At 42.3% G+C, this 13,985-nt stretch overlaps 1 protein-coding gene across 1 annotated transcript; it reads right to left on the bottom strand.

The window, feature by feature from the left end:
• Window positions 1-932: 932 nt before the first annotated feature.
• Window positions 933-12,205, bottom strand: LOC146176186 (BPTI/Kunitz domain-containing protein-like). Its single transcript, XM_084580929.1, has 5 exons — window positions 12,036-12,205; window positions 7,819-8,013; window positions 7,025-7,057; window positions 3,461-3,652; window positions 933-1,016 (listed from the first exon to the last, which is right to left on the bottom strand). The coding sequence occupies exons 1-5, from the start codon at window positions 12,073-12,075 to the stop codon at window positions 982-984; spliced, it is 495 nt and encodes a 164-aa protein (XP_084437055.1). The 5' UTR covers window positions 12,076-12,205; the 3' UTR covers window positions 933-981.
• Between the last annotated feature and the right edge of the window lie 1,780 nt (window positions 12,206-13,985).

The following is a 13,985-nucleotide window of genomic DNA, read 5'->3' as shown; positions in this document are numbered from 1 at the left end:
TTTCTGTGCGCCCCCAAAAAGATTTTTTATAGGAGTGTCTTCACGAGAAAAAAAAAAATGATAACTCTCTCTCTCTCTCTACATACAGCCGAATACATGTCCAGGAATCTCAAAATTTCATTCCAACTTCAACTTCACCTAAAATAAATGCACCGAAAGATCCTTTCTGACTTTCGTAAATAAAAATATCAAAATAAATTCTATAAAAGAAAGAAATATCGTGCAACACTGATAAATTCTAGGCATGGGTAGATTCACAACACAACACTCTCATATCGGCAAGGTATCGGCAAGAGCAGCGTAGGATAAAAAAACTGCACCACATGGACTGATGCGGGCCTTTAGAATAGTCTAACTGCAATAACATCAGAAAGCCAGGCAGAGACCTTGTAGTTCAGGATGTGCTGGTTTAATTATGTTCGCTCAACACGTCCTTGCCGCCCGAGCTCAGAGGCCATCTCTCAAACGTAGCTTTCGCCTGCGTAGCGTAATCGTTCTCACCTTCGACAGCAATACGCACTTTTCCTATGCGTGTAACCCCCCTTTGGAGACAAAAGTTTAAGCATATTGACTCTGCCGAGCTACCTCTGAAAGGTCCAATATTTCGTCTTTTTAACGCTAGCCCTGTGCCTGCAGAAGTAGTAACGGCCTATAGCGGCGCCGTCACTGGCCGTTCCCTGATTGACACTATTATACATTATTGCCCTCCAAGTATCGAATATGCACAAATGTATATTATTCTTACTTCACAGTGGAATAATTTACCAACGACTATTCTGTTTGGTGCCAGCTTTGAACTATTCATATTTGAATCGGTTTCAAATATGCACCATTCACACGCCATCATCAATTATACTCCTGCTATCCAAGCTGAACTTAGTGTTTTTGATAAACATGTTCAAGTTTCTTTATAAGTAAACAACTTTTATTTTAGAGCTAGTGCCTCCCCTCTTCACACACCCAACTTAAAATTGCTTTCCATCATTCTCTCCATGGCTTTCTTCGCGGTGGACACCCTGTAAAAGAAGGAAGAAGATAGTTTATGTATAATCTGCTGTTGAGCTCGCAGTCGAAGTTGGTTTTCTCTTATTCGACATCATTTCTTACCATACTGAAATTGCTTCTTTTTCAATTGTCTTGCGCATGCGAATGAAGCAGACTGCGGCTTGATTCACGTTAGCGAGGCGCTACGGGCGTCTCTTTCTATAAACTTGGAGCGTGTGAAGACTAGGCACATTTCTTAGAATAGTGCACAGATATAATAACGTCAAGCCTTTATTTTTTCGATGGCGTGTCTTCATTGTGTTTCTCCTAAGCTAGCAAACGAATACTGGTCTTGTGAAACAGACATCATCTAAAACAATGGAACTTCTGAGGCTGAAATAATACGATAAATTACCGAGTTTTTTTCTTTTAACATAATCACATTATTATTACTATTATTCTACCAATCTAGTCACGTTTAGGACGTCTGCCTTTGCAGCAGTCCTTCAGAGAGGTCAGGTTGACACTGTGTACTGTGATATGAGCAAAGCTTTCGACGTTGTTACCCACTCACTATTTCTTGAAAAGCTTCTACTCTCGGGCGTCGAAGTCTCCCTCGTAGCCCTCCTACGCAACTATCCCCTTGATCGCTCCTGCTTTGTCAGTGTCAATGGACAGACCTCCTTCGTTTATTCTGCAACCAGTGGAGTTCCTCAAGGTTCTGTATTAGGCCCGCTTCTCTTCTCCGTTTTTATTAATGATGTTTCCTCGGTGATCTATAAACTCTTCGTGTCTTCTTTGTGCTGATGATATTAAAATATTCAAGGTCACACATTCTTTTTAAGATTTCTTGTTGTTGCAATCGGACAGATCTGCTTTTTCTGATTAGTGTGCGAAGAATCGACTTACCCTCAATTCTTCCAAAACTAGGGTTGTCTCATTTACTCGTAAAATGCGCAGCTTTCTCTACCATTATTCTGTGAATTCTGTGCTGTTGGACAGGGTTGATGAAATTAATTACTTTGGTGTACGTTTTGACTGCACCCTCAGCTTCTCCTCTCATACTAAACGCATTTCTCAGCGGGCTATGTGCACACTCAGATTCGTTTGCCGACTTTTGAGAGAGTTCCGTACTCCACTTCCGTTCTTAAAGCTGTACATCTCCATATGCTTGCCGCTCTAGGAGTACGGGTCGGTGGTTTGGAATGGCACTTGTAAATCAAACTTGGACAAGGTTGACAGAGTACAGAAAAAAGTTTTACGGATATTACGATATTGCTTTTCTTGCTCAACTTCCTCCTCTCGCTCCACCAAGAGTACCCCACTGAATCTTCCTTATCAACTGCCGTCGTGTCAGAGTAGATATAGTTTTTCTATACAAGCTCCTTCATAGCCACATTATGTGCCCTCAGCTCTTAGAGTACATTCTTCTGTGCGTTCTTCGAAAGAGCATGAGGGAATTCAGACCGTTTCAAGTTTCTCCGTTTCTTCATTCCCATTCCTCTCTTGACAGAATGCAGATGTTGTTTAGCTCTTTTTGTCTTTACCTTGACATCTTCCAAAACTCGCTCTACGTTCGTAGCTTTGTATTCTAAACTGTACTTATCCCATATAACTTCCACTTTCTAGCCTAAATATTGTATTTAATTTACTTCACGTTTTGCTTTTTCTCCTGTTCAGTGCTGTTTAAAGTATCTGGTACTTGAACGCTGACAGCATATTATATCGCCACCCATTTCAGAATATGTGAGACGTTGTTTGCCAAAAGAACACTTGTTCTTATTTCATACTTTCTTTTTTGCAGCTCCTTAAGGTTTTTGCTGTTTTTATGTAGCCGATGTGGTCGCGCCTCACGGAAATCCCAGCGTTCAGGGGTAGCGACGTAATAAAGCTCATAGAGTGCGTTTCTAATCATTTCGACGCAATCACACAGGATGTACTTGTTATCGTTAGGACAGAAGCCTCACAGTAGTTTTTCCTTCTGCGTTTCCCTAAAACGGCGTTTCTGACTTTGAAATCCTATTAGCCCTCTGGGTACAAATTGATTTCTTTGATGTTTTCTGATGTTCAGTGCTTGTTAGGCTGCAGATGACTGCAGCTGCGTTCAATTGAATTTGAAAAATCTTCGCTCCAGTCGTGTCATTTCGACATGTCTTGTAAACAGAAGCACTGTTTGGGAGGATGGCGGAGGGGAGCTTTGCCACCGTTTTAACATAACGGGTAGTGTATTGTAGACACCGTCAGTAATGGCGACAAGTGTGTTAGTTTTTCATTATTTTCTTTTCTTTTTTTTTTTCAAAGATGACTTTTTATTTACAGTGGTCTGTATGTTATTATAATGCGGTATTTTGTTATATGTCAGTATGTCGTGAGTTCATTTTAAACGAATCAACAAACTCATGCAATCTTTCACACATGCATATGTCTTCAGCATCCCCCAGCGTAGGTGATACCTAAATGAGATAGACACACGTACCGCATTTTCTGATGCACTCGGCTTCGGTTTTAAAGTTATTCTCATTTCCATCGCAGCCGCTGTAAGAGAATCTTGTGCACCCCTTTTCGATGTCGTAGTAGTAGTGGGAATACACAGTAGCACATGGCCCATAAGCTCGTGGCAGTCTGCAGAACTGACGTTTAGGCCCCACCTTTCCTCGGCAACGAGTGCCTGCAAGAAAGGCAATCAGCTTAACCTCCTAGTAGATCAATGGTTTAATTTTTCTTTCATAAACTAGTGCCTGTCAGGACCTCTCGCCTCTGCACTGGTGATGACTTCCGAGATGATTGGAACATTTTTTTTTCCTTCAGTAAAAAAAGGCTCAAACATGAAACAACCGTTCATAAGATATGGAAGTTATCCTCGCCGTCTGTATATCCTGAGCCTTCATAAAAATTTTCTTTTTTTTTTTGTAAAGTCGCTAGAATAACAACAAACAAGGATTCACTGTGAATTTGAGAGGTCTGGATTGCAATATATTATTTAATAAGTTTTCCTGATGAATTCATCGCACGTGTGCGTGTCATTTTGTACAGGGCATGTAATTCTTTTCCTTCGTTGTACCAACTACTGTTCATTGCAGTGTGTGTATGGTTTCTTTATATTGTTGCTTTGTATATGTTTTTATGCCTGCAATTGCTAATCATAACCCGATTGAAACGGCAGAGGCCTCGATTCCTCCGCTCTCAGATGCTTCGCTATTTGAGTAGAGTGTAGTGAGGGCAGGTGCATTGTATGTCATTACCATGATTATTTTTACTATTGGTTTTTTAGTAAAAAACAATTTTTTTAACCCACCTAAGCATATACAAGCATAAAAAACAATGCACCCGTGTGCTGTGCGATGTCAGTGCATGTTAAAAAACCTTAGGTAGTCGAATTTTCGGAGCCCTCCACTACGAAGTCTCTGATAGCCGGAGTCGCTTTGGGACGTTAAACCACATAAACCAAACCTAACCGAACCAAACTAATCTCCTACTGAAATGCCTGGAATTAATGCTGTCGGATAGCTTTTAAGCAACTCTCCTTGAACTCTGAAGAGACGATTTGAAGCAAGAAGCCTAGACTGAGCATTAATTTAATGTTTTAGATTTCTAGGTAAGAGCAATTTGTTTTTTTACGAGCTTTACATAAGTACCAGCTACCGCTAGTAGACCGGCCGTTAGGCTTCAGTCGCTTCCCAATTCAGCCGCTCTACTAAGCTAGCGGGACGGCATCCCCCCCGGCCACGGCGGACATCGTTTGTTTCTTAGTCACTTTCGCAGTCGGGGAAAGCTTCGAACGACCTGCTGCTTAAGGATCAGCCCGCGCCTCATGGAATTTCCTTCATTTGAAAGTATAAATATTATATAACTATCAGTACTTAAAAAACATCATCGCCTTTTTGACGGTTGAAGTCACCTTGCAGTGCAGAGTTTATTGGAGGGTGGAGACGAGTATGTGGATGGTAACGGTACGGCTTTGCACGGCAACCTACCCGAGGCAATCCGTTTCGGAAGAATGCTGCTCTCACCTCTCTACACACAAAATTTTTCATAGGGCTGATCAAGCTTTTTTTACACTTTGTTCTCGTTGAGAAGCAGTTTAACATGTGAAAGATTGATGAAGTCATACTGGAAGGCTGTTCACAGGACAACCTGTCAGTGTACCTATCAGCTAGCCGAGAGAAGGAAGAAATTCACCTAGTCTGGTCCCCATCATCTGCTCGTTTTTTCTGTGCGCTTGATTTTATTTTATGCTTGCTCTTCATGTTAAGAAAGCTTCCATGAATTCAAACCTGTTCTTTGTTATGCGTTCTGTGTAACAATAGGCTTTTGTCTTCTCACGTTGTTGTCATAACTAGCATTGATAGATTCTTTTCAGTTCCGCATCTCCTTGCTGCTCGAGGTAAGACCTCTGCGCCACGGAAAAGCGTCCTCTGTTAGAGAAGCATGTCTTTCTTCACCAGGCTTGTACGTAATTGATTACTTTTGTAATCTTGCAGAACCGTCCACAAATATCGGTAAAACCGCTCCGGCACTCGTTGCGACACGCTGGAATAGTTTCCTCTTTCGGCTTTCTTTTACTTTCATTACTTGTGTTTGCACAAAGCGCTTGGATGCATTTTTTTTTTTCCAGCCCTACAACACTGGTCAATTCCCCACCCCATATATGTGCCACTTCTACAAAACGGTAAGATTAGCATCAAGCGAAAATCACGAAGAGAGTAAAAGCTCCACATTCAATAGCATGAGCACTGAAATAAAGCATCAAAGAGTGCTCGCGGCATGCTCTTCACGCTAAGGCGGCGTCGCTTAGCTTGTCCTGCGCGTTGTCAGGTTTTTAGTGAGAAAAGTGGTCCTATCATTAATGCACTTATTATATCATGCACTTATTATATCAAAAGCACATTTGCTTTTTTTTATAGAGTTGCTGAGATAACACTCCTAGCCATAACGATGCACATCTTTTCAAAGCTGATATTACACTACTGAAATTTCTTGCCGAGTTTATTCTCCCTGATCCTTTTCCTCGTGCCAGCGGAGACATTAGTTTCTTTCTTAGTCACACTTCTTCATAACGGTACGCTATAGAAACTCTCAGGAGCGAGCGTACGTTTGCTTTATTGACGACAGAAAATATTAGAAGACATTTATTTCCATCTTTAAGAGCACAAACTGACAGCATAAAAGGTTCCCATCTCTGCCTGTCAGTGATCCTCTTTCGCGAACATACATTGTGCTACTGACTTTATTACTGATCCCTTAGTCTGTGCTTCTCTTTTTCCACACATACTCTTTAGCATAAAGTCTTAAGCTATCATGGTATGTAAAAAAGCAGCGCGATACAACTATATATCCCGCTTTAATATAAACGTAAGAACATGACTTTATTGCCTTGGTGTAGGGTGTCGAACTCGGGACCAGTGGCTCCAGGACAGTGCAATTCAATCTCACAATCCCACATCGATAAAGCTGTCTTAGTTGCCAGATACTGCCGAACTCAATACTGTCAGCTCGAGACTTACATCTCCCGATGACCAACCAGTCCCCAGCCATGTGGCCTGCCTTTCGACGCACGTCAGGGGATGGCTGTGAATTTTCGCTCAGAGAGCCGGCGCTGGATTTTCTGAAGATAGCGGGCTTTTACGCTGTCTTGATAACAATATTGGCACATTATTTGATAATATTTTACCATGATGTTTTCCTAATTTGTCTCTCTCATGCCGCACAGAGCTGGTACAAAGCACATTTTCAAATTCTGGTATCCGGCGCATTTCCAAGAAGCCATCACAGCTCCTTGTTCCCTTGCGATTGGGCACAAGGGAAGAGAAGAAGAGAGATTGTCACCATATACGAGGTCTTTGACTGAAGTGATCGCCTTTGAAATTCAATCGTGAGTGAATTGCTGAGGGCGCAGGAGAATACTACATCAAACTATAGAGTATTAGTAAAAAGAGTTCTACAGTAGACAACTGCACACGTCTTGCGGTGTGCGTCGTAGCTCAGACTAAACCAAATGCAGTCTTCTATTCTGTAGTGATTTACAGGTCATTTTACATACCATTTCGAATGTCCTCTGTTCTTAAGAAATGACCTGCAATGAGAAAAGGCTCAGGTGACCTAATATTGCACAAAACGAAGGTTCTGTTATTTCCTCAAAATCGCCGACCACTATTTGTGGGCAGCTAGATGGTAACGCGAAAACAATTAAGCTTAGCCCAGATAACTGGGGGAGCAAATGTCCCTAAATCAGGTCTTTAGTAAATTGACCAAAGGTAACGTCGATATCAAGTACGGAGAATAAGCGTTCAGATTTTTGTTTGCAGAGGGAATAGATTTGTACGCATTACAGCTCTACGCGTGTGATATCCTCACTAAAAGTTAGGTCCACTTAAGTCCCAAATTTCGCTCGCTTTTTCTAACTTGTCTGTTCATTCTTGTTCAGTCGGGAGAAGGTAACCGGCCTTCATTCACCTGGCGTCTAAATCAACTTTCAGCAAGGGTCTGAGCGATTACACAAGAAAACTTCTCCCTCTTCTGCTGATAAATTTTTTTTTAGTCTCACTTCATGCATTACAAGCGACCAGAAACATCAAACTGCTTCCTTTCTTAAACAATGCCCTTTTTATCCATATAGTAAGGCGCAACGTGGGAGCTCAATTAAGTATCCCTGAGCTTGAATTCTGACGGGGTTTTTATTAACCAATGACAGTGTACTTCCAGACAAATCTCAACTAAGCATATCAGTAACTTTCTTTTTAACTCTCCCAATACTCCCACTTTTTAGTTCCTTGTTCTCACCGTCATTTCCGCTAGAGCTGAGTCTTTTTTAATATAATAAAATCGCATACTTACCGCACACTCTCATGCACTTTTCTTTGGTCGCAAAGTTGTTCAGGTTTCCATAACAGCCACTGTACGAAAACCTCTGGCAACCATTGTTCGGGTGAAAGTAAAAGCGAGATATCACATTAGCACATGGTCCATCGTCTCGGGGAAGGTGACACACGTAGAATGATCTCCACCAATCTTCTGAAGCTATGGTCGCCCCTGTGGACAAAAACAGCCAATTTCATTTTTCTTAAGCGCGCACATGGTATTTGAAGTTTCTGAATAGGATTTTAGCTCCGTAAGTCTGCTTTTGTACAAAAGCTGTAAAATAGTATGTCGTTGATGTGGCGAAAGAAGAAGAGGGGAATTGGGAATTAAGTTCTTACGTCAAAAGTTAATGATCAGTGCTCATGGTTACAGGAGTTAAGCTCGAAGTTGACCCGATCCATACTTAGTTTAGATCCTACAATCTAAAAGACGGGTAACAAATGAGGCTTCTCCGTTTCACTTGTTTTCCGCATCGACTAAAAAATGAGCAAGTATAATACCATCTATATTACCCTCCTCTGCCTCGATGTTAGCCTTTCTGCTGTAAGCGGTTCAATAGGATACATAGCTGATTTGGGGAGAGGGGGGGGGGGGGGGGGGGCACGCTATACTGCCTTTCAAAACATTTCTCATCATTTCCTCTCTATGTAACACGATAGCGTTAAAGACCCCGTTCATCGGAAAATTCGGTTCTTTGTCGCCGTAGGCATTCTGAGCATAAAATCCCGGGCATGACACTAGCACGTGGTAGCTGGCGGCTGATCTATAGCCGAGCACTGATTGGACGTAGGCATGCCTCACGTTACGTTTGGCAGGAGCTGCCGATTCGGGCCTCTCTTTTTATACGAGGGAGTGTTACTTGAATCAGCCTGCGATTACCCTTGCATTCCGATTGAGACGCATAACCCCTAGGTCACGTAGTCAAGGTCATACGGCTTGGTTAAAGGGGGACTTTACATGTCGGCTGTTAACCAAAGCTATCGCGTCATACCCTTAAAGACTGAGCTTAAATGTACCCCACAATTTTGTTCATCATTCACTGTGATGCCATCACAATTCCGTCTTTCTTAGTTGTTGTAGTGTGCAGTCATCTAATAATGGGGAGAGGTGCGGCTGTGAGGTCTGCTGTCTTCGCCGATAAAAAAAGAAGTGCTGAGTTTCAAATCAAAACTTAGCCGCTCTTTAAATCTAGGAGCGCCAAATGCATCAGAATATTGTGATTGCAAGTACACAGGATTTAGATACAAGAAATTAGAACATTTACGTATGTATTATGTACACCAACCCAGTTTTATACAAGCATCGAGCGTCCGTCGACAAGGCGGCTTCTCAGTGTGTCACAATGACACTGAACATAGAAACCATAGAAAATTCGCATGTGCGCAGAAGGATTCTAGGAGCTCTCCGAAAAGGTGACACAGCCCTCACCATGGCTTCCTCAGTGCGCAGCGTTCCCGTCGCAGTAGCAGAGCTAATGCATGTGTAACAAGAACTCTTTTCAACGCTACAGCATTATGGCTTCGTTTTGCGGCAAGCCTGCCGACGCCGTTGGCGTTATGAACGTGAGTATATAAGCACGCATTGGTAGGTGGTATCTGACATGCGTCAAGCTGATTGCTTGGCGGGTTTTATAACTTCATGAGACCATATTTTAAGGTAGAGTTGGGAGAAGCTGTCCCTCGAGTAGTTTTTTTTTAGTTGGTAGTCGAGCTCTAGACTTTTGTACCCGAGGTCCGGCCAGACAAGCTAGGGTACAAAAGCTCATTCGTGTTGGTTTGTTAAAGCGCATCTTTATATCTATGTCCGGTGGTCGTGTACAAAACGTGGTAACTTGTGACTAAATATCATGCCTATTGTGTACTTATTATTGTTAACTATTATGTGTGACACGACAGAGCCTCAATTTACGGGATTAGGGATCAAGCGAGCGCTGAAGTGCAGGCACGCGAACAAGGACCATCGATAGGTGTCGCAAATGAGAGTCAATAACACTATCGTTCTAAAGACGGCTGAAGTGCCATCCAAAGAAATTTTCTCCATATCTCAGAAGATTTCTAAAAGTCAGATCTCGATGAACAAAACGCGCCTTATTGGACGTGTGTCCGACATTGAGACAAATAGAAAGAGGTCGGTCTCGATTTTTAATGCCTTTCATAAGAAGCTGTGTGCATCTTCTACGTGGGTTCATGTGTCATCTGAACATACTTACATGTGCGCGTGTGTGCGTGCGTTTTCGTTTATTCACACCACCCATTCAGTAAAGCAGTTACTTTTCAGACGAGAGAAACTCCAGCCACGCGTACCTGTAAAATAGTCGGCCATGTGACAGTAATTCGTACGCCACCGCAGGAGTGTTGTCAATTCATTGATGCTTTCGCAACAAATTTCAAAGGTGAGTCAGATGCCCAAATAAAAATAAAACAGCTTCACACGCACATGTTAGCTAATTTTTCTTTCCCCTGCGATGCAGCTGCCATTGAGCGGGAACAACAGAGAAGTCGCAACCGCGTCGTGCTGTGAGAAATGCCTAGAAAACGACATCTGCTCTGAGAGAAAACCTTTGCCCGTGTTCTAATTCCCTTTGGTGCCACCGCTGTGAGTCATAGTAATGCGAACAAGCCACCAGGTCGACGTAGTGCGATATTTAAAAACAACCGGGTTAGTCTGCAGGTATGGACACAAGATAACAGTGCACGCTATTCCCTACAATCTGGAATGATAGCTTCCACATTGCACATAAAGGAACATCATTTTTCTCTGCCAAATCGCACTAGCATCTACAACCTACCTGTCCATATCACAACTCACATCATTATTTAGGGAATGCATAAAACCTGAGGGGACTGTCTTGCTCCGTTTACTTCTAGCCGCGCCTGTACACATCGCCCCTGCACGACGTTCACTTTTTACATTAGCCAGCTATCTTTTTTAAACAGTGTTGCGCCCACAAGAACGGCCACCACGCACTGGTTCTTTGATAGCTTCTAGACGAACCACTTCAGCGGGAGTATTTTATATGAGTTCAGTTTCATAGACCGCTTCATACCCATTGCTGAGCGACCCCCATAATACTCAATTCTTCGTAATCTTTATATACCTATTAACGCATGTCCGGATTAAGGAGCGACATATGGGAAAAACTTTATTCTTTAGTGGGTGAAGTCAAGTTAATGATGATGATGATGATGATGATGATGCAAGCTTACTGTCCATGTATCAAGATATGGACAGTTTCAATCACATCCCATCAGTTTACTATGTCATTTTTTCAGTGGGATTTGTAACGAATATTTCGCAAGAAATTACTTAGCACGGACACACAGAAGACTGAGATAAAACAAGGGCTTGTCTATTCTCCGTGAGCACTCTGTTGTTCTATAATGAATATGTATAGACTTGTCCAATTTTGTGCCTTATTATTGCATGTTTTGACATACGAGCAGTGTTGCAATATAAAGCTTCTTGATGACCGGCCAGTCAGTAAAATGACTTATTAGCAGTATTAGTAAATTATGCGCATGCAAAAGGTGTAGGATAATCATTTTTCAGAAAAAAAAGGGAAAGAAGAGGGGAATGACGCCAGTTACAAGGCCAGTAATGTTGGGCCCTGGCTCTTTTCTATATGCACTGGCATCTCAGTGAACACAGGTTCCTTTAGCGTTTTACTCTTCTCGAAATATGGCTCTGGCCAACGATATTCGGTTCCGGTCTCGAACGCACAGGACGAACGTCCTCACTGTCGACAGTGCAAAAATAACGAGCATTGTCCGTGCACTCGCTGACCTGTACCCGTTTTTAGCGTTTTTTTTTTTTTTTTTTTTTGTTATAGTGACAACCTGTCACAGAGAGACCTGTCGGGCCACGTTTAAACGTGGGCACCAGCTCAGATAATATCTAGCACTTTTTTCTGGTTTCATTACGCGTAAAAATACTTTAACCGCATGCTTATAGTGCTGTTTTAAATTCAAGATAGGCTGCGCTGTGCCTACATCAACAACTGGTGAATTTCAGCGAAGAATGGGATCTTAGGTCTTATTTTCTTTCTACTCTTTAGGGCTGAAAAAGACTTGCGGGTTTAAAATTCGCCCTGCCGCACCTTAAAAATCTGCCTGAGAGAAAATTATGTGCTGAAAGAAAACCAAGTACTTCGTAGTGCAGAAATATAAATATGGCGGTCGCCTAAATCTACTTACCAATGAAAGCAAAAATTGCTGGAAGCCAAGGGAAGAACATGCCACTGAGAAGGCTTTCGCAGCGCTGCTTTCTTTGCTGTCTTGGGACTTACGGAAAGCGGTTTTTCTTCTAAAAGGAGTTTAGAGGTGGGCGTGAAACAACATGGGGCATTAAACTTGCTGAATGTATTCTTTCTGCATCTAAACTCCCATTCGCAGAACTGTATCAGTTCACACGCAGGCCAAGGGCTGATACATATCCGCCGTCAGTGTCCTGATAATGCACAGCGAGCGCCTCAGAACAATTGGGTATTCTAAGAAACCCATCACCTATTGTGTGTAAGTTCTGTGTTAGATGAACGCATGTGGCGTAGTGACGGCAAAAAAATAGTCGCTCTAAGGGAAATTCATGTATCCCAAACGAAAGGCTTTCGCGATCCTCCCTCACTGAAGACATAGTACAGCCCTTAAGAAACATGGTTAACAGGCGGTATGTTATAACCGTAGCAATGAACTCAATATTCTGAATTTTGAAAGTAGGCGCTTGACTTCACTAGTTTTCTCAAATCCGCGGTCGCGTGCTTTTGGTTTTGCTATGCAAGCAATTCTTGTTGCTATTTCATTACTATTGCGAAAATCAATGGTTTTCTTTACCCTTTCATATTATGTTTTGTAGAAGATTGGGTGGTTTCTTATAAAGGGGATATTTCTCGTCTTAAATTTGTATCATTCTGACAATAAATTCACTTTTAGGTGACACGGCGATCTATAGACTGGTATCGTATTATTTTCTTCAGTGCTAGCCCCCAATGAATGGAATAAGACATTTCCTATCTCAGCATTATTGCTTGCTAGTTGTTACCATCACTGCCAATGACGTCTACTCTCGACCAGACATGTGGTATCTGCTCGCACATTAAAAGATAACAGGCAACGAAACAAAAGTGGAAGAGAGTTGGTTGGTTGGTTTGTGGGGTTTAACGTCCCAAAGCAACTCAGGCTATGAGAGACGCCGTAGTGGAGGACTCCGGAAATTTCGACCACCTGGGGTTCTTTAACGTGCACTGACATCGCACAGCACACGGGCGCCTTGCTTCTCGCCTCCATCGAAAAGCGGCCGCCGAGACCGGGATTCGATCCCGCGTCATTGGGAACAGAGTGAGATAATAAGCAACAAAACAAAAATGGAAGAGAGTGAGGAAGAGAGTTAACATTCTTCACAGACTAAACGAATGCTGGCGTATTATCATACTACTACTTGCTCATGTGTTCAGCACTCGCGCATAGCTATCACCATATAGATTTATAATGGTGCTTTTGGAGCTCTTAAATGCCCCCTCCTCTGTTTCTTTGCCCGTTCCAGTATTGCTTCACAGTGGCACTGTAGAATACTCACGAAAAAGAAGAGATGTGACTTTACAGTTGATGTAAGTTGTATCGCCGCACAAGACCACTAGGGTGATGCAACCTGCCTGATTTTGTGAATTCAATAACTGTCAGGCTCAGACTGGATTAAGTATAAATTACAAATAAGGGATGTTTAGTATTTCGGCATGCTTATGGTGTTCATGAGGTATTCGCATATTTTAACGTGAATATTTTTTAATTGGCGATTTTTCAAAGTGAGCGATTTTGAAGTAAAACTGTAGTATAAGCCGTTATAAACTGCAGTTGCGGAAAAAAGAACAGTAACAAGATAGTGAGAAAGACAAACGGCGCTTCTTCTACGTCAGCGCATCGGCCTCAAGTTCTACAGGTTTTTGCATATTTCAACGCACACAAGCATATATTTCATGATGTCTTTATAACTACCAATAGGCCCAGAGACAAATGTTATTCACATCTATTGAAACCCGACAATGCCGAGTCTTGCAGAACGAAGTAAACATTCATTAGCTTCCGCTCGTCGTCCCACTGGTTAAATGCGGCCCCACGGTCAAAACTGGCCGACCAGTCTTCCACATCCTCGAA

This window comes from Amblyomma maculatum, chromosome 10, assembly GCF_055883805.1.
Source record: "Amblyomma maculatum isolate TAMU_Amacu chromosome 10, ASM5588380v1, whole genome shotgun sequence".
Taxonomy (NCBI): domain Eukaryota; kingdom Metazoa; phylum Arthropoda; class Arachnida; order Ixodida; family Ixodidae; genus Amblyomma; species Amblyomma maculatum.
The sequence above is the reverse complement of the archived record's forward strand: the minus strand, read 5'-3'. Positions and strand labels throughout refer to the sequence as shown.

Bases quoted from the DNA above. Each gene is read 5' to 3' on its own strand.
- LOC146176186 (XM_084580929.1), bottom strand. From the start codon at position 12,075: ATGTTCTTCCCTTGGCTTCCAGCAATTTTTGCTTTCATTG. The intron at 8,014-12,035 runs GTAAGTAGATTT...TTTTGTCCACAG, and splicing joins AGCAATTTTTGCTTTCATTG to GGGCGACCATAGCTTCAGAA. The intron at 1,017-3,460 runs GTACGTGTGTCT...CTTCTTTTACAG, and splicing joins CGAGTGCATCAGAAAATGCG to GGTGTCCACCGCGAAGAAAG.